The 20,051-nt window shown below is 36.1% G+C and overlaps 1 protein-coding gene across 2 annotated transcripts in view; it reads left to right on the forward strand.

The window, feature by feature from the left end:
* Nucleotides 1-19,023, forward strand: part of LOC117001197 (KH domain-containing, RNA-binding, signal transduction-associated protein 3) — an 89,381-nt gene extending 70,358 nt beyond the window's left edge. Inside the window, exons 8-11 of one of the 2 annotated variants that reach the window (XM_033069329.2) lie at nt 11,304-11,362; nt 14,663-15,776; nt 16,194-16,250; nt 18,257-19,023. In XM_033069329.2, the coding sequence (XP_032925220.1) occupies nt 11,304-11,362; nt 14,663-14,754 (151 nt within the window). In that variant the 3' untranslated portion in view covers nt 14,755-15,776; nt 16,194-16,250; nt 18,257-19,023. The remainder of the gene's footprint in view (nt 1-11,303; nt 11,363-14,662; nt 15,777-16,193; nt 16,251-18,256) is intronic. The other variant, XM_042779626.1, reaches the window with a different exon arrangement.
* The last annotated feature ends 1,028 nt before the right edge of the window (nt 19,024-20,051 follow it).

A 20,051-nucleotide genomic window follows, 5' to 3' on the forward strand; every position in this document is an offset into this window, starting at 1 on the left:
TTGTTTAGTCTTGTTATGAAAAAACCAAAACAATCTAAATTTTAAAAAATAGTTTGAAATTTCTGGAAATCAGAGGGTAGCAAAGGCTTCATAGAATCACAGAATAGTTTGGGTTGGAAAGGACCTCAAACATCATTCAGTTCCAACCCCCTGCCGTGGGCAAGAACACCTTCCACTAGACCAGGTTGCTCCAAGCTCCATCCAACCTGGTCTTGAACGCTTCCAGGGATGGATCATTCACAAATTCTCCAGGCAGCCTCTGCCAGTGCCTCACCACCCTCACAATAAAGAATTTCTGCCCTATAGCTAATCTAAATCTCTCCTCTTTTAGTTTAAAGCCATACCTTCTCCTACCACTTTGTGCCCCAGTATGCAGTCAGGCTTTAGGGTTACATGATGTTCTGTAGTCAGACATTCCTTCATAAAATTTCTCCTATATACATATGTATTAATGTCCTGTGTGCAGCTTTGTACCAAAAAACCTTTTCAAGATTTTATGGTAAAATATTAATTGTTATTGTGAAAGCCAAACTCATGACTCCTGGTGCTATTTGCTATGTCAGACACCTGTAAATTTGTCACCAGCATGTATGCATCCTTCTACAATTTACCTCACGCTCTAAGGACTTCCCAAGCCTCTCTAGTATTATAATTACTTACTTGGATTTATTGCAGAAAGTGCTTTAATAGCCTGGTGTTGATGCTAGACCAATTTTATTATGAAAATTCACCTAACAGTGTTGTGGAGGAATCAGGAGGATTTAGTTCAATCTTCATTTAAAACTGTAGTTTAAAAATTTTCAGCATGAAAAAAAATCTAGTTATTTTAAATCTCTGAAATAGGATTCAAATTGAACCAGAGTGCTTTTGGTCCCTTAGTGACTCCATAGATGATCTGCACAAGTGTTTGCGAGGACAATAATATGGCAAAGGGAAATGGATGCTAATAAATCAATTGTCGCTGTCAGCTCACTGTTTAATGTTCTCTAGAATACATAAGATTTATCACTGAGGAATTGTAGAATAATGGTGGTGTATGGAAACAAAGTCCACCAGGGAGATGTAGTACATCATTCGGATTTAGCGCTGCCATCTGCTTAATGGCATTGAGATGACTACAGAGGTACTTGTGATCAACCATTCATAGCAGTGACAGATGCTGCAGAGAGTTAACATGCCAGGGAACGAGCTTTGGAGCTGAAATCCAGATTATGTGGCAAGGTTGCTGAGAAAGGGGGCTGGGTTTGTTACCTCTCCAGTAGCATTAGGGGGTTTACTGTGTGCTTTTGGGTTTACTACTGCGAGAGAATGGCTAACACAGTTACTGTAGAGCAAAAAAAGAATGTGGACAAACCCCATCTGTCTGCTTCACTCACTCAGAAGTTTCAAAGAACTTCTTCAGGCTTGTTTGCTAGCATTTCAAATTGGATACTCTTCCTAGAAGAAAAAAAAAAGGTAAAAAAAGCTTATTCTAGATTTATTTTTCAACCTACAACAGAGATCATAAGCCTAAACTATGAGAACTTTCTGTTACCATGTGCCAGTGTCTGGTCAGGGACAAGATTGTGTCATTTATGTAGTAATGTCATTTTGTGTTTAATTATAATGCATAATTTAAAAAGTATTTTAGATCTTCAGTTGAGGTGGTCTCACCTTCACTCTGTTGCACAATTTGATACAAACACACATAAAAATTAGGACTTGGAGAAATAGAAATTACTGGATTTGTTTAAAGTTTTCTGCATTGTTCTGTGGTTTCCACATTTACCTAGTTAGTGCTATAGATTTCTCTTGGCAACAACCATTTTACCATTGGCTTAAATAGTGTTTCTCAACTGCTCTTTGTGCATATCTAACAATAATTACTATCACTTCCAATCATCCCAAAATGTGATAAATTCAAATCCCTGCTAATTTCTTGCGAACCATGGAGCCACACAGTTAAGCTAATCTGGGCTGAGGGAACTGGCAAATTCTCTTTAGTAGACATAAGTTTATTCAGTGCCACTAAATCATTCTGTGGTTATTGTTGATGTGTTGGGAAGTAAGAATTGAATGCTGCAACTTTGTTAGGTCATTTACTTAAATGTATAAAAGCATAACTCTCCCTATGGAAAGTCCTAGGCAAGTAAAAGTGTGGTGTTGTGAATTATATAATTGCTCAGGTTGGAAAAGACCAAATAACATCAAATAAAATTATCACTTACCCAGCACCACCATGTTCACCACCAAACCATGTCCACAGGTGCCACATCCAGACTCCTTTTAAGATTTTCACTGTTTCTTGGGCAGCCTGTTTCAGTGTCTGACCATCCTTTCAGTGCAGGAATTTTTCCCTATATCCAATATTCCTCTCTAGGCAGATAGACCTTTCCACAACTTCCTTTCAGGTAGAGAGTGATAAGGTTCCTCCTGAACCTCCTTTATCATCCATGACCTTATTTACCATTTATTTCAAAAGTGACTGATTCAAGACAGAAAATTTTTGTAATAGGAAAGATTATGCACAAAAACCCTGTGGTATGAAAGGTTTCAGGAATTTTGTTTGGTAGCTTGTGGTAGTTACCTCACAATGGAGAACTGGATGTTGGGTTGAAAAGGACTTGGAAAAACATCTTGAAATCCAGCAGTGGCCATTGTTCAACTCATGCCTGAAGAATACATCTAAATTGGTTTGCTAAAATCCTTCAAATCTCTAAGTACTGCTTTTTATGTTACTCCAGAGGCACTTTAGTTATAAGAGAAGCTGATTCCTAGTATGCAGCTCTTGGAAATACCCTCCTCATTTCCCACTAGGAGCTCAAATTTTCAGGTGTTTTTTGAAACTATGCTTAGTAGTCACACAAGATGATGACATTCCTGTTTAATAGGAGGATTTTCATGAAGAGCTGAGCATATGGATTTGAAATTGGCTTATGGAGATGTTGCTGTTGGTATTTGAAAGTTAATTGCTAACAGTTTGTTGGTGATGCTCAGTGTTTTAAATTTGCATTGTTGAGTTTGTCAGCAATCATGCATTTCCAGGATGTATAAATATGCATTATATGCAAACGAGTGTCTGTTACTGTAGTTTTCCAAGATGTAATTCTCTCCATTTTAATGCTTGTAGCTGTTTGCATTTCATGCTTTGACTTATAAATCAAATCAGTCTGCAGGAGTTTGATTTCTGAGGATTGTGCAGAGGGTTGGCATTTTGTGTTGCTGTTTATGAACACCTGGTATGTACCAGAGTGTATTGAAGGTTATAATTCTGCAAAATAAAGCCTTAAAGCATTAGCATAAATAAGCAAATGTAGCTTTTAAATGAAAATCCTGGCATGTGATTTCCTGCTTAATTTTTGTGCTTATATTATTGAAAGAGATTATTTACTGCAGTTTTTCAGATCTAATTTTTCAGGTTTAGATAGATGTTTTCCTTTTGATTACATGTTGAGATGTGAGGAGGTAAACTATCCAGAAGTGCCTCATTAGCATATTTTTAATTGTGAAATTTTAATTCTTTGAATTGGTTTGTAGAAATTGGGTCTGAAATTTCAGTAAAAAGGAATAAGACTAAGGTGATTCAGCTGTAGTGATAGAAAAAACACAATCATATCTCATGGTGCACTCATTAAACTGGAAAAGGTTTTTTGAATCCTTGTGGTACTGGTAGATGGCTTCACTATTTAATAAATGTTAGGGTTACTCTTCATCTGTACTAATTATAATCAATAACATTAATTTGGTCTTCTTCATAATTTTGCTGTTAAATTTAACGTTGTGCCTCCATATTTATGAAACAAGTAAAAATGCATTTGAAAATAAATGTAGAAAACTGTTAGAGAAAACTAATATGCAGGTGTTATAGTAGTACAAAAATAGTAACATCAAATTAAAAATATTGAAGAATCAAGAAAACTCATTATTTCATAAAATTCTATTAATTTTGCATGGTTGGTTTAATTTTACTTAGGTGATTTTACAGCATCTTAAACTGGGTGGTTAAATTCTGCAATACAATTAAAGAGGATTAGTAGGAGGTAGAATTTTGAATTTTTTTTCCTTGATTGATTATGCAGTGAAAACACAAGGAAAAGAAAGGTCAAAGTGGATCTTCCAAGTCCAAAATAAAAAAAACAAACAAACAAACCAAAAAACCAAAAATCATTAAAGGGGAGTATTTTTTAAACATGAAATGCTGTATTGTACCTCTTAGTGTAACTTGTGGAATCAGTCATGGTTTAAAAATTCTTAATTATATGAAGGCTTTGAATTAATTACAGTTTGTTTTAAAAATAAGATTCTTAAAGTTTGGAGGGTGGAGGTAACAAAGGGAAAGGGAGAATATCCAGTTGCCAGGCATCAGCAGGATGCTGTAGAAATGGTGCTGGATATGTGGGCTTTGGAGACTGAACAAGGATAATCAATCTTACAAATTAAAGTTATTCATTTAGGAAGGACTTCTCAAACTGCTCACATGATATTTAACTTCCCAGCAGTTTGATTAAGAGATGGGAACATAAACAAAAGAGACTACATATTCTCTTCAGACTAGAGAAAGGACATCTTATGTTTACATTTGCAGACTAGAGAATGACATATAGATACATATAGGGAAGACTTTTTTTTCCTCCTGGAGTGGGGTGAAGAAGGGACTTCTCTGGAAACTCACACTTGGAAGCCAGTGCCTATTAACTGAATGAGAAATCAGGCTGCATCAGCTCAGAACATATTTTTGTCACAGAACATGTTTTTGTAGATGAAGATTTGACACTGTTTTGCTGACAGTCAACACACTTTGGCTGCTTACTAACAGTAATTGAAAGTTGCAGTTTTCTCTCTGAGGACCCTGTTGTATTCAGTTTGCTTTTCAAGGGAAGAAAAATCTCACTTTTTTTGTTGGTAAGGAAATACCTACTTAATTGGGCAACTTAAAAATGGGATATGATTGCAGGGAAACTTTATAATGGTCTTAATTGTTTGCTCTTGTATTTTATTTCAGTAGAAATACTGGGGGCTGTAAATTGTGCTTTTAAGCACAATTTTGATATGGTTCAGGTATAGCTGGTGAAAAGAAGTGTGTTAGTAACCATCATAACCACATTTATCTTGGAGTAATTCTATCATGAGTACTGTATGTAAAGCACCTGTAACATACATATGGATAGAGGTAGTGCAGCTCACGAGGCCAGGAAATGAATCTTTGCACTTAAATGGATAGAATTGTCCTTAGGAGGAAGAGTCCTGCCTTGCTGTACTTGGAGAGCCAAGGTTTGGACCCTGCTGGTGCAAAGGGAAGTACTGGAAAGGTCTTGAACATGGTAAAACTTATGATTATGCAGTCCTGAAAATAATTAAACCTAATCTTTCTTTTACCAAATGTATTCCTCGATGGCACTTCCATTATTTTTGAATTATATAAAACCAGGATGGGATGATACCTTTTCTCTCAAATGCTCTTCAATTTCAACTGGTAAAGCCTCAAATTTTTAGAAAGATGTACTCCTTCAGTAAAATAAAAATATAAGGTGTTATGTATATCTTCTGGAGCAGTATTTGGGATGATGGAATGGTGACAAAGCACCTGTGCACTTTTTGAGGACAGTGTGTTGGAGGCAGTGCTGTCTTGTACTCCAGTCTGTGACAAATAACATTTTGGATCTCTGACAACAACATATGCAGAACTTGGGGGATGACCAAGAATTAGCTGGAATAATACCCCAGGTCTGTCCAGTATTGCAGTGAATAGCCTAAGGATTTTTTGACTGATACCTCTCAGATCTTCACGGTTTCCTGCTGCTTTCATTGCCCAGAATAATGTGTCTGTTTGGAGAGAGAGGAAAGAAAACATCCTTTTCTGATGTTAATATTGTTTCATGGTTTTTTTTCTCCATTTAGCAGCTGAAGTATGATTACTACACATGTGGACAGTTAAGGATTTCAAGTTCAGCTTCCTCTGGTAGCAGTTCACAACCTGCTTTGCAAAGCAGACAGACAAGGAGTGGGGTGTCTGGAGCCTGGTTCTGATTCACCAGCCAAACCAAAATGCTGAATTTATGCAACCTGAGTTTTTAGTTTTTCTACTGGTACTTTCTTATTCAATGTAGTGATTTTTTTACATTAATATGGTTAGCACTTCCCATGTTCAGGGATGTGTTGTTGCTGTGTTCTACTCATAGTTTCAAAGTAAAACTGTAGCTCCTGCTGCTGTTCCTGAGAAACTTTGTTTGTACTAGCTGCTTCAATCACCTCTTTTATAATTGCCATTTTCCTTTCCTCTTTTAAGAGGTGGCACATTAGAATATAGTGGGGGAAGACTAATTGAGTTGATACAACAATAACTGGACATTTCAGATGGTAAAACTGCTCCAGGCAGCTGTGTAGAGTTCTGCTAGAAATACTTAGGTAGGTCTGTGCCTGGTAGGTAGCACCAGAATGCAGATGCCTCTGTGGTCATTTCAGTATTCAGAAGTAAAATCTCTCATTTCTGCCATAAAAAGTAATTCCTAAATAGTGGTAGCTAAGGGGACCCTTGAGAGGGCATTCAGGTCACATTTTAGGATGTGACAAGGGAAATTGTGTCATTTTTCTGTATTTTATAAAGCATTCACATAGAGGTCTCTGTTGGTTGACAGATATAAACTGAGCTGCAGGGGTAAAAATATGTACTAAAGAAATCTCTACTAAGTAGCAGCAGAACTGGGTATTAAATAAAAATTTATCTACAAGATGCAAGAAAAGATGTGGGTCTGCCTAAAGGGATCAAAATTACATGTGATACTCATGTAAAAAGAAAAAGCCAAAATTTTGGTTGGTTTTTCCCTAATAAGCACTACTGGAAGCTGAACTGTCGGCCAAGGCTGTTTTTCATCAGAAGCCAAAGAAAGTTTCAGATCACTTGGTGCTTATTGTGGGCTTATCAGTGCTTAAATCTGGGATTTTCCAGTAAACTAGAAGCTTTCATTCAGAGACCTTTTAATCTTCCCATAGCAAGCAGGGCTCCCTGCCACACTGCTTCTGTTTCAAACACAGAAATGTCATAATAGCCATTCTAAAAGATGTATCAAATATAAATAGCGATGGCAATCACAGCTGAATGAATTAAGTGCAATATATTTTTACTACCTTTGTGCATTTCTGGAAGTACCCTTGGACTCTGTGGTCAATCTGCCTGTTTTAAGATTGTCCCAAAAATAGCCTAATGACCTCTACTGATATGGAATCACAGGATCATTAACATTGGAACAGACCTCCTGAGTCCAGTCTTTGACCAAACACCACCCTGTCAATTAAACCACAGCACTCAGTGCCACATCCAGACATTTCTAAAACACTTCCAGGGATGGTGGCTCCACCACCTCTCTCAGCAGTTCATTCCAGTGCCTGAACACCCTTTCAGTGAATAAATTCTAATGATGTCCTACCTAAATCTCCTTGGTACCTCTTGAAGCCATTTCCTCTCATCCTGTCTCTAGTTGCCTGGGAGAAGAGACCAATCCCCCCCAAGGAACCAATCTCCTTTCAGGGCACTGTAGGGAGCACTAAGGCATCCCCTGAGCCTCCTTTTCTCCAGGCTCATACCCAAACACACCCATCTCCCACCTCCCTCAGCTTGGCCCTCTTAGGACTGACTTTCCAGACCCTTCCCAGCTCTGCTGCTCTTCTCTGGACACACTCTGGCACCTCAATGTCTGTCTTGTAGTGAGGGACCTGTGAGAGCTGGGTTGAAACTACTGTTCTGTTCATATCTGTCCTGAGAGAAGACTCCAGTATCTCTAGGCATAATAACCTAATAGTTAATAAAGTATAAAAGTTAAAGTTCCTTACAACCATCATGTAGAGCAGTTACTCCTGTTTGGTTTTTATAAACATTTGTTCTATTATGGTTCATCAAGATATTTTCAGAAACAAAACTGCTTAGTGGAAAACTGAGGTCATTTTTCATAGGGCCTTTGAAAGCTGATGTTGAATACCTCTAAATTAAAGTATTTTCAGATATTTCTCATAGTGATTCCAGAGAAATGGCAGGAAGCTTCCCAGTGCTCTAGTTTACTAAATAAAGCTGTAGAGAAGCATTTCTGCTTCATCAGCGCTGCTGTGCTAAAATCTGAGCTTGCTCCTTTCTGTCTGAAGCTTTTTCTCTGAACACAGAAAACGGGCTCTTCTTCTGGCCTTACACTATTTAAGCCTCATTTCACACTTCCTCTGAACATTGTAGGATCACTGCCCAGCCCTCAGCAATTAGAAACAACATATTTAAATTTGTTGTTGTTTTCTTATCCTTCCATAGCATTAAGTGGTTTGAAGTTTTTATGCTGACATGAAAAATCAAAGCAATTTTTCTTTGCTGTCTCTGCGTTCTCTCTTGTCAGCCCAAAGTCATTATGCTGGAATAGGAATATAAAAGAAGTTAAAAAGAGGGGATATAAGCAAAAGGTCTGTGTGTACAAAAGGTCTGAATCCCACCTGATACTCCAGTGTTAATTGCACTTGTACCATTTACTCAATGGTTAAGAAGATGGTTGACAACTCAGCTGGATACAGCATGTAATCCAGTTATTTATCTTAAATAGATGCATAGGAAATGAGGAACAATAAAGAAAGTGGCTTCATGAAGACAATTCACCTCTGAAAACAAAAAAACTCCAAGCAGAGTCCATGTCAGTCTTGTAGGGTTAAAACAGGAAGAATCCATGTCATGTTTTCTCCTTTATTTGTGAAAGGAGTGAGTCACATAAGATAAAGAAGAAAATGAACTGAGTTTGTGGATCTTTTTCCTCTATGAGACAGTGAAATGAAGAGGAACAACCTGAGCTCCCTGTTGGTGGAAGGCTCCCCTGCCCATGGAATTAGATGATGCTTATGGTCCCTTCCAACCCAAGCCTTTCTGTCATTCTTTGAAAAGGCCTTTCCTTGCAGAGTAAATTCATTAAGGGAAATAAAGTTTAATAGTCTTCAGTCAGACAGCTAAGATGTCAGAGAACAGATATATATAAAAGAGTCTAAATGTAAAGGATGATTTTAAAGCAAAAATATATATCATAGCTTCTACCCACAGGAAGACTTATTTATTGTAGATATGTAAGTCTTTGTAGCAGAAATGACCTCAGCTATCTCAGTTATCTCAGTTAATGAGTTAAAATGTACGGTTTAGAAGTCTAGTATTGCTGTAGGGTGTTTTGAATAATTTTGATTTTTGCAGGCAGTTGCTTTGAAACAAAATACAATTCTATAAGCTGAAAGTTCATATACAGTACTAGAGTTTTCTGTAATTCTAAAGAAACTTAAAAAAACCCATTAGCATTGGTCTTGGTTGTGGACACCATGGAATATTCAGACTCTAACAAATTAAACAAAAATTCATCTTTAAATGTTTAGCGTTTTTTCACCCAGGCCTCCTTATGTCCCCTTTTCTTTGAGTCTTGAGGTTTTCTCAGCTGAAACTTTGTTTTTTTTTAAACACAGAATTGACTGGAGAATGTTGACATTATTAATAGAACATGAATGAATTAGAGCAGGGAGTACTGAATTTCACTGGGCAAGTTTACTTCCAATTGTACCTTATACTTTTCAGACAGAGTATTAATTTTGAAGGGTTTTTCTGTTAATAAAGATGTGTTGGGATATACTTTCAGTATAAGTGAAAGGTTTCTTCCTTTCTGATGTTTATTTGTTTTGCAGTTTGATTTTTTTTTTGTTTAACAGATATATTAGATCTATGAAATGAGACCCCACAAAGTCATTCTGACAGGATTGACAGATACAGAATTGGAACTCAGCTGCTATAGACTTCTAAACTTGATCACAGTCTTAAAATAAATGCTATGTGGAAGGATAGTGAATGTCAGTTTTCAGTTTGTTTTCAGAATAAAGACTTTTATTACTGGCTGCTGCAGGGAGGAAATACTTCTTATTCAAACTTCTCCCTTATTCTGGGGTCCTCATCACCAGAGAAACCTTAGGGAAATGGTTTTGTAGAGATAATTCTTTGTGGGTTTCAAAGTGCTGTTGGTTAAGTTTATGTTTAGGAAGCATTATACCAGCAATAAAAAATACTCATGCAGGCTTTTTAGATAGGCATTTGCACAAACCAAAACTGTATTTTTTTTTCTGCTCTGGTAATTTTGAGTAGTTTCAAATTTTTAGTTTAAGGGAAAAAAAAGGAAACCCAAACCAAAACACAAACAACTCAAGCACAACAGTCTTTTTTCAGTTCAGAAGTAATTGAGATGTGTTGTTTGTTTTATATAAATGCTTTACCTGCTAATTCATGTTAAGGCTATAAATTGTTTATTTTCACTCTGTTGTTTATTTTGTTAGCAATCAATCTGATGTTAGGAACATTTTGTCAATATCAGTAATTATTTGCTAGTGATCATATATTAGTGATTTCCTTCTCACTCAGGAGGTGATTCTATGAGAAGTTCTTTCCTTGTAGAATAAATCCATTAAGGGAAATAAAAAGTTTAAGAGTCTACTGCTCTGGTAGCATCATTTCATAGAGTATTTTCCAAATATTGTCAGCCCTGAGTCTGGCTGTGGCTGGAAAGAAAAGGAAAAGAACTATTTAGGCACTTGCTTTTCATATCCTGTGTAAAAGACTGCATGTAGCTAGAGTTGCATGAAATAAGGAAGCATAATGGAATTATGTCTAATTTTTCAGTTTTCATTCAGGGGTCTTAATACAAATATCAAAACCATTATGAAATGGAGGACTGTTTTAGGCCATGATTGTGGTATTCATCCACACATTTGGATCCTAACAACTACAGATTTCATCTCTTAACATAGCTGCTATTGTCATTTCTTCCTGTTAAAATGATAGCCTTTATATTTGTATTCTTCTGTCTGGTTTTGAAGGCACTGGAACTTGTGCACACACAGCAGCTGTATAACACTCCAATCATCAAATAGTTTACCCTTTATTGCATTCTTATCAGTGAATTTGGAGATATAAAAGTGAAATACTAGGTAACAGTAGGCAATGAAAAGGAATTTATAAGACAAATTAATTGGTTCAGTGCCTATATCTCCATTTTTTTCATTAACACTTGTAAGATCTTTTAACCTCCCCAACTATAATTTTAAATTGAAAAGTCTCATATCCACATTTACAAGTGTTTAAAAAAAAAAATCCTAAACGAAATTAAATACAGTTTCCAATTAATAAACAAGCAGGACCTCAGTTGTCACTGTCACATGGATACTTACCTTTCTTAGGGCATGTATTATATCCTTCAAGCTTTCTTTTCAGCTTGAGAATGTGTAATAAGTATTTCTTGTCATGTTTTCTTTCTTCTCTCCATGCCCCTCCTGCCCTGCAGTGGAGCAGATTACTACGACTATGGCCACGGACTGAGTGAAGACACCTACGACTCCTACGGTGAGTGGTTTGTGAGCTCAATCCTGCACAGCAGACTCTGGGAAAAAAAAAAAAAACATAATGAAAGGATAATTTCTGTGAAGCAAGGCTTAGTCCTGCAGCAGGTAATGGCTGCTCAGGGATTCCTGAGATGTCACAGAGCTCCTCGTGTGCTTATTGAGAAAAATGCCCTCTGTGGTCTGTTAGCTAACGCAGTCATGGGCAACTAACACCAGGGAAGTAGAGAAAATAAAACTTAAATCATGATGCACTCAGCCTTTTCATGTCACATTCAATGAGATTTAAGAAAAAAAATGTGGGTGGAAGACCTTTCTCCGGGAACTTTTGGCTGCCAAAAGCAAATGCTTCTGGTGTGGCACAGCTTGTATTGAGACTTGGTACAAGGTAGGAATCTGCTGAAGCTCCCAGCTGAATTAGGGCCTAATTGAGTGTTTTTTAGCCTTGTATGGTTCTTTTGTTTTAGTTCATTTTCATGCATCAGTCTTGGGAAATCAAGCAGGGAGTCATTATGTAAAGGTTAGGGAAGTACTTTAGGTAGCTAATAGACATGAGGGCAGCAGGTTACTCTGTAGAGAGACAAAACATTGCGTAATGAAGCAAAAAACATATGCCAGTTGTAAAGATAACTTTTTTCTTTTTTTTTTTTTTTTTTGCGATAGCAGTCTGGTAGTGACAGATTTAATTAAAGAAATCTGTTACGGATTAGAAGCATAAAGCATTTTAAAAGGCACCTTTTCTTAAGGGGTAAACGTTAAGTCTCTGGATAGAGATCAGAGCAGTACAATCTAGGTGTCTCAAATCTCAAACATGTGAGGGTTTTTAGTAACCTGTGTAAAAGTTGTGATTCTGAGTACTGAATGCTTCAATAACTAGGGCTCTAGTTGAATTTTTCTGAGGTCTATTTCTAACTCCATGTGGTAGTGCTTTCTACTTGAAACTAAAATGACCTTAAGTTGTGGTAAATGCACCTAATGCAGTAGTTTGCCCAGTGTATCTGCTTAAACTCATTATTTTGCTTAAGGAGAAAGACAGCTCATCAAAAGAAGAGGTCACTTGTAATTCCTCTGTCCCCCAGCACTTTCAGTTGGTGTTGATAGATATATAGCTTAAATCTTTATTTCAGCATTAAAATAAACTGTTTGCCATTATAAACGTGATATTTCTAAGACTATTTCATTAATGCAAAATTGATGGGGGAAAAAATATATGAAACTGCTTAATGTAGATAGACTGACAGGGAGAGATATTGATTGCAGTATTTAAGGTTGAAAATATGGATTTTTCACTGCTTTTGCATTTAAAATTGGTTTTCTATTTATCAAAGCACAGCCACTCAGAATATTAAGTGATGTATTTATTCAAGTTGAGAGAAAGACTATAAATACCTTGAAGAATGATTATGGGTTGCAACCACTGTAGTTTTTGCACATATAAATAGTTAGACACTTAAGAAATCAAGTATATCCCTTAAAAGCACAGTTAGAGATAATAATCATCTTCACTATAGGTAAAGAATATTAGATGTCTCAAAATAAGTAACACTGCCTGGTGAGCAGGTAGCTGTCTAGTGCTGGCTGGGAGGAGATTCAGATCCTCAGGAGGTATTTAAACGTTTCCTCTGAGAAACTCAGGTGACAATTGAGAGGATGTAGGAAGAATATCAGTGTTTTTAGGATTTGGAGCCCTGGACATCACCAAAATGAAAACTAAGAAACAGTAAGATAACTCTTTACCCTGCTAATTTATCAACTGCTTGAAAAAGAGCAAGTATTCCCCTTAAACTGTAACTCAGACTTCTCTTTTCATTTAAACAGTTCTTGCAGCAGTGTTTAAAAGCTAGGATACTTTAATTCCTACTCTTCAGCTGCCCATACTATTAGGCTCAGGGTCTTTTTCTTTTTTTAAGTCTTGCTTTCTTTGTGGTGAAGAAGCGCAAGAGGTTGTTGCCAGATACCCCTGAAAATTGCCTGAGGTGAAAGTTTAATTCTTTCAGCCTTACACCGAATTTGAACTTGTTCCTCTTACCTCCTAGGCAGATGTCCTGACCACCTGGGTATGATTTATAGCCTACACCCTGCAGGCAGCCACCTATTACCTATATTATTAAAAAATAGTTAGGATGAGGCTTCTGCAAAGGGATTGTGAAACTGAACCCTTGACATATGAATCCTTGTAATCTAATTTCAGATATCTCATGTCAGAGCAAGTTACCTCAGCATTCAAAGTGCAGGGGTTCTTTTTGAGGTTTTTTTGGGGTTTTTTTTAATGGCCTAGAAAGACAAAGTAATGTCTGTGTTCTATTCTACCATACATTTTAGTTCCATTTTAGTTTCTGGATTGCATTGGGTTCACTGGAGCACCTGTCTTCTGTTTAGGGCAGGACAGTTCTGCAAAAATATGTATGGAAACACATCCACTGTTTTAAGGTGTGTTTACTTTGGGGGATTTTTTTTTTTTGCTGCTTTTTTTTTATTTTTGTTCTCTCAGATGTGACATAGTACTCTGATTTATTTCCATCATTAAAGTGTACCTAAGTACTCAGTTTCCTTATATTCTGTGTTTAATCCTATGTTTTCCCTTTTGCAACTGCCTGGCATAGTAGGTCTGACTCTCATTTAAGATAATTTTTGCTACTTTTTAAAAATATTTATTGCCATTAAATGTGGTACGATGATGAACCATTAAAGATGGCACAAGCTTTTTCACAAACTTATTTTATAGCCAAAATTCAAACAACCAATGTTCCTTGTCTTTTTAATATATTTTTAATAATCTTCTCTCCTATTTCTTGAATTTCAGAGGAGGTGTATGTTTGCCTCCAGAGAAATAGAATCCTGGCCTTAGGATGTTAAAAGCCACAGTGATACTTGAGGCTTACTTTGCGTGTTTGAATTAGGCCTAAATTGGCACTGATGCAGAGAAACTTATTTCTGAGGGCAGCTTATTTCCTTATACATAATTCATACCTCCCATTCATTTCATCCCATTGCAATTATTGGTGTGTCTGCTGTGGGAGCTGACATTTCTGTGCATTTGCAACAACCCAGTTCCAGTTAAATTTCGACAGTCGTAAATATTTTTGCTATTAGCTTGCCACGTTCCCTGTTCCTGTGTGCTGAGAAATCCCTGTGGGATAGCTCAGATAGATGTGCTGTACCCAGATTTCTTGTTTCAAGTGTTAGACTTGTACAGCTTGGTTTCTGTAAACAGAATGTGGCTGTTTGATTCACAGATAAGAAAAATTACGTTCAGTGTCTGAGAATATTGGAAGGGCTCTGACCATATTTTCTTTTCTTGCAGGGCAAGAAGAATGGACCAACTCACGACACAAGACACCTTCTGCAAGGACAACAAAAGGAGTCTACAGAGACCAGCCATATGCCAGATACTGATTGTACTGTCTGATGTTGTGAAATATCCAATCTCCACCAGTCCTGTATACTGTTCAAAGTAATTTTTTCTATGAACAATCCCTTTTTATTAACTCAAAGTGCATAAAAAATCTGAATGGATGGACTGAACTTAAAACATTTTGTTGAAAGAACAACCTGGACAGAAAGATATGTAAAACAAGGAACTTTGTTATTTCCAAACTGTGTTTGAAAGAATAGGTGATCAAAAAAATAACCTTTGATTAACTAGTGTTAAACAAAAAATAGGTTTACTAAATACGTTAGTCCATTCTTTTTAACATAAGCGTAACCTTTTATTTTAAAGGTTTTCAACAATTTAGTTTTTAGCTTTTATTTTCAGCCATTTGCTAGATTTTCTCTTTGCAAACATGCGTAAAAAGGGAAGCAAACTACAAATGCGAATAATGTGGTATTTTGTAACTCAAGTCTTGAAATGTTCTGTAGTGTTAAGCAAAGTTTTACCCTTGCTTGATACTAAATAAACTTTTGAAAGAAAATCAGTGTGTGTGAGATTAATTTTATGCTTTATCTTATAATAAAACTTCATAAATAGTAGTAAACAGGGAGAAATGTTTAACAGTGATCAGCATAAAAGGCTCATATTAAACATTGTGCAACTTCTTTTAAAACAAAATGGTTTAAACCTAAATGTATCTCTCTATATACTCACAGTAGATATAAATGCTGTTTAAAATATCCAAATGGTATGGATCTGCTTGAGTGCCACATTAAATCAAAAGCCTTTTGTTAAAAAAAAATGGTTTAAAATAGCAAATGAATTTTCTGGAAAAAGATGTGACTAGTTTTCACCTTGTTGAGCGTTTTTTCACTAGTGCAACTTTGGAATTTTTAAGAGAATTTTGGTACGTTAATGACCACCTCGCTCCGTGCTGGAAGCAATAAACACAAAGCTTTTAAAGACTTTCTGACTTGACTAATTGAGGTCGCTTTCGTCAGAGGCAGAGGATGTGTAACCCTTAAAACGGTCTTCATTTGCAAAGGTAAATAAATCAAATAAGATTTTAATCTCACTTAAGTTATCTTAATATAACCAATAAAAACAGGGAGGCTACAACTTTGAAAGTTTCATTTTAGAATGTAGGAGAGACTTGTGAGGACACCTAAATTCTCATTTTAAAACGTTTAATTTGTGTTAGTCATCTAAAAAGCCTTAGATTAGCTAGTTAAATTTGGACAAACTATTCCCTATTAAACAACTGTAAAACCTCATAACCAGTAGTTTGTAATATATTATTTTTCCATAAATTCTAGTAACTTAAACATTGCAAATGTTATCTAAAGCTTTTTTTTAAGCATTGTTTCTATTACTTATAGTTTGATTTATGTTGTTTTCTTTAGTTTTTATTTGAAATTCTTTGAAATTTAGTAAAATCTTTTTTCTTTTTCTCTCTTGTCAGGAAACTCACCTCCTTGGACAGCCAAAAGAACAAAAACCCTAATCTTCTGATGCTTTGGTAGGTATATTTACTCATCTGTGAAATGATTAAATAGATAATGGTACTTTTGATCAGGTCCTTAATTCTGCACAACGCTTTAAGTTAGTGTCACTGTCTTTGTTCAATTTTGGTTGGAAAAGTAATAGTTTTAAATTTTCATTAATCAGAACATTCACCTGTCACTGTGTGAACGCTCCCCTGGCAGTTTATTGAAGGGTGTGCATGGCTTTGAGAGCATCTCAAATAATTAAGGGTTTGATTGGACAGAGGAAGCTGAAGAAACCAAATGTAATTTGATGCTTGTAGTTTTCAAATAGGAATTTAAAGCTCTAATCTGGTCAGCAAACTTGTCTAAAATATAAAAAATACATTTTGTAAACTGATTTTCAAAGTAAAGCATTTCTGTACAAGTAGCAGACTGATTTATGGCATTAATTGAAGGAGAGCAAATCCATTAAGAAACATTAGCTAAAGAATAGCTGCTGGCTCTACTGTTTCTGGTCAATTCAATATATAAAGTAAGAAATAATTTAACTGTATTTATGCTCAGATGGCGTACATTTTAAATAAAACAGATTTTTTTATCTACTTGAAATGGTAATTCTTCCTGCTAACCTCATGATCTCAGTGCTTTTAGTTGACAAGGCTCAGATAAATAGAGCTCTAGACTGTGAAATACTGCATAAGTTGCACTGCCTCTGTGTACTGCAGTAAATTTAAGAGGCTGTTGTCACAAGCTAAAGGAACCTTTTGTACATACAAAATGGCTTTAGAACTGTTTTGACCGTTTTAAAGGCTTAAATCAAAGGACTCCAAGAGTAGGAGAGCTTGAAGAAGATTTCTCCCCTTTGGGGCTCAGAGGGCAAAGATTTAATACCAGCTGCTAGAACTGCTATGGCAAAACTGAATATATAAATATCTTTTAAAAATATTTATAACATTTGGCACAATCTCTCCTTCTGATCACATCCTAAATCACATAATATGATGAACTACATAGGAAGTGTTCATCTGCTAACATCATGTATTATATTAAATAGACAGAATGAAGCTTCAGGGGTTGAAACTAAAATACCTAGTGGCAAGGGTGGCTAGTAGATAAATAAGTGAATCAGAAGTTGATTCAGTGCTCTGAATTGTTTATCCAACTCTTTTATTTAATGCCATATTTTCTTACTGCCTCCAGTGTGGAGGATGAATGTGTGAGGATCAGCAGGTGTGATTCTCTACTACTCTACCCTGAAGTCCTAGAGAACCTTAAATTGTTTTAAGTTCCCTTTGGGGTGGAAAAGCGTGGCTCCCTGATAGTAGACGGTCTCAGTGCACCATTTAATGATTTCCACATGAATTAGGTCTTCCTTTTTCCAATGCTCTAAATTGGTACATCTTATTTCTCCTAAGAAAAAGTGTTTTCATGCCGCTTAAAAGAAGACTGTTATATCAATTCTCATGTCCTATGTGTGCACAATAAAGTACATCAGTTTAAACAAATGGTATTGGGTATTCTTCAAAACTTTATTTTTGTAGTGCAAAACTTTTCTTGGCATTTCCTCAAATTACATGCAATAGCATTGTATTTCTCTTGTGGGTGTTTTTTTTTCTGTGGAGTAATCTCTTAAGTTAAATCCATTTGCTTTTGAGCAGAGGGAAAAATAATCTAAAAAGGCCTCTACATGAAAGAAAGCCAATGTAGAAGGCAGCCTTTCTTCATTGTGACAAATTTATAAGTGTCATTCTAGTAGGGTTCTGCACTCTAACACTGGACTGTTACTGTATGTTACTGTTCAAAAAAGTAATGTTAATTGGCACAATTATTCATATCATCAATTTGCTTTATTTAATCTTTATAAAATTTCCACTGAATTTCAATGATAGCAGTTTCTGCAATGCTTGTCTAGATCTACATATATTTATTATATGTGTAATTGTGTAATTCCTCTACTTACAATCTGACAGGCTTCAGAAAACTCATGGTCTCTAGTCTCAAGATATATACAAATAAAGTGTATTTTGCTCTTTTTCAGGAACTTCTGCCATGTTAATTATGGACTGCTTAGAGCACTGTACTTACCTGTGTGCTCAGACACTGACGAGACCGAGTATGAAAATCCTGCTCAGCGTTTCTTGTATGAAAGCCTTAAAGTGTATAACAGCATACATACACTTTTTAAAATAATTGTATATTGAAACTCTTAACTGTATAGTGATGCAACAATGTTTTATTTGGAGCTCAATAAAGAATTTCCATCTAAGTTCCTGTTACAAAGCAATAATGCAACCTCCCATTCTTTAGTGACTCTTTTTAGCCTTATGCAGCAAGTGTAAGAGAGCGTGTGAAGTCTCATGACTAGAACTTAAATGCTTTTGGAAGTAGCTTGTCTAATGTATGAACAACATGGATAAGTTAAAATGAAGATTGGTGTTGTCTGCTGAAGCTTTTCTTAATAGCTAATTGTAAACAAGTCTGCTCCAGAAAAGACTCTTGGGTAGAAATAATGCTCCGACTTCCATTTCCTTCAAAAACTTGTATAACAGGAAGGTGTTTAATCCCTGTCAATTATTATATCAATAAGGAGCAATCCCTGCTGCTTATTCTCTTTCACTTGGTGTTTGATGCATAGGAATCTTTTCTCTAATACACAGTCACAGGTTTTCTAGTAGTAGAGTCTTGGATGAGGCTTTTACACCTTGATAAATCTTGTATCCAACAGTCATGTTTCCTCAGTGCTTTCTGTTTTATATTAATTGTGATTGTGATAATTTGTAACAGAAATAAAGTTCTGATAATTTATTTTCTTGTGTTCTTTTTCACAAATACTGCTTGCAGAGCATGTGTGCCCCATCCATCAATTATGGTTCCATCACAGATGCATTTTTCTTCACTGAACCTCAATTTATTGCCAACAAAAGCATAATTTGGTTCTGTGTTGTTGCTGCTTTGAACATAAACAATACCAGTTGTCAGTTTTGCACCAAACTGCTTCCTCTTCAACAGGTTTCATAACTTCTAATTCCATATATTGACTACTGAAAAATAGCTTTGAAGTTGTGGGGATGTGGATAAAAATAAGATTTCCTATTAACAGTGGCACCAATGAAATTATCTTGAGTAAGGCAGTTTGTAATAGACTTAGAAAACTGACCATTAAAAAGTCTGTATTTTTAACCTCTGAATATTTAAGGTGATTGTCAGTTAATCTCACCATCTGGAAAGGTTTTCCCTGCCTTCATCTCTCCCTGTGCTAAAACTGCATTTCTAAACGGTTTTCTACAGCCAGCAACAGTAATTATTTAAATAAGCAAAAGCATAATCAAGAAAAAACTTCTTTAAATAACCACAAGAGATGTATAATAATGATTCCTTCAGACTGACAGGCAGGAGCCTCTGGTGTGGAACAGTGCCTGACATTTTAAATGCAGGCCAAGTATAAAAACTGTATATAGATACTGTGTGGGGAATTTAGATAAGCAGAATGCAATTTCACTTTCTGTAATTTGGACACCAGGACTACGAGCACAAGCTCATTTGAGGAGTGCTAAGAGCTACTCAAGGAGTGAAGCATCACCTTCCAGTCTGGAGTCATGAACAACAGAGCTGCTTAGTGGCAGTGCTAAAACATTTCACTGGTGTGACTTGTGTGACTCTCAAGGCTACCTAGCAATTGTGGTTTTCCTGGGGCCTTGTCTGATTGCTGAGTGGCCTAACAGGAACCACTGGGGTCTGGTCAAAGTGGGCTGGCTGTGGCCATCCAGCTGTTGGGATTACAAATGCTTTGCTTTGTTTCACTGAGAGTTTAAGGACTGGCTGTCTTGGCCCTT

Source organism: Catharus ustulatus, chromosome 1, assembly GCF_009819885.2.
Source record: "Catharus ustulatus isolate bCatUst1 chromosome 1, bCatUst1.pri.v2, whole genome shotgun sequence".
Taxonomy (NCBI): domain Eukaryota; kingdom Metazoa; phylum Chordata; class Aves; order Passeriformes; family Turdidae; genus Catharus; species Catharus ustulatus.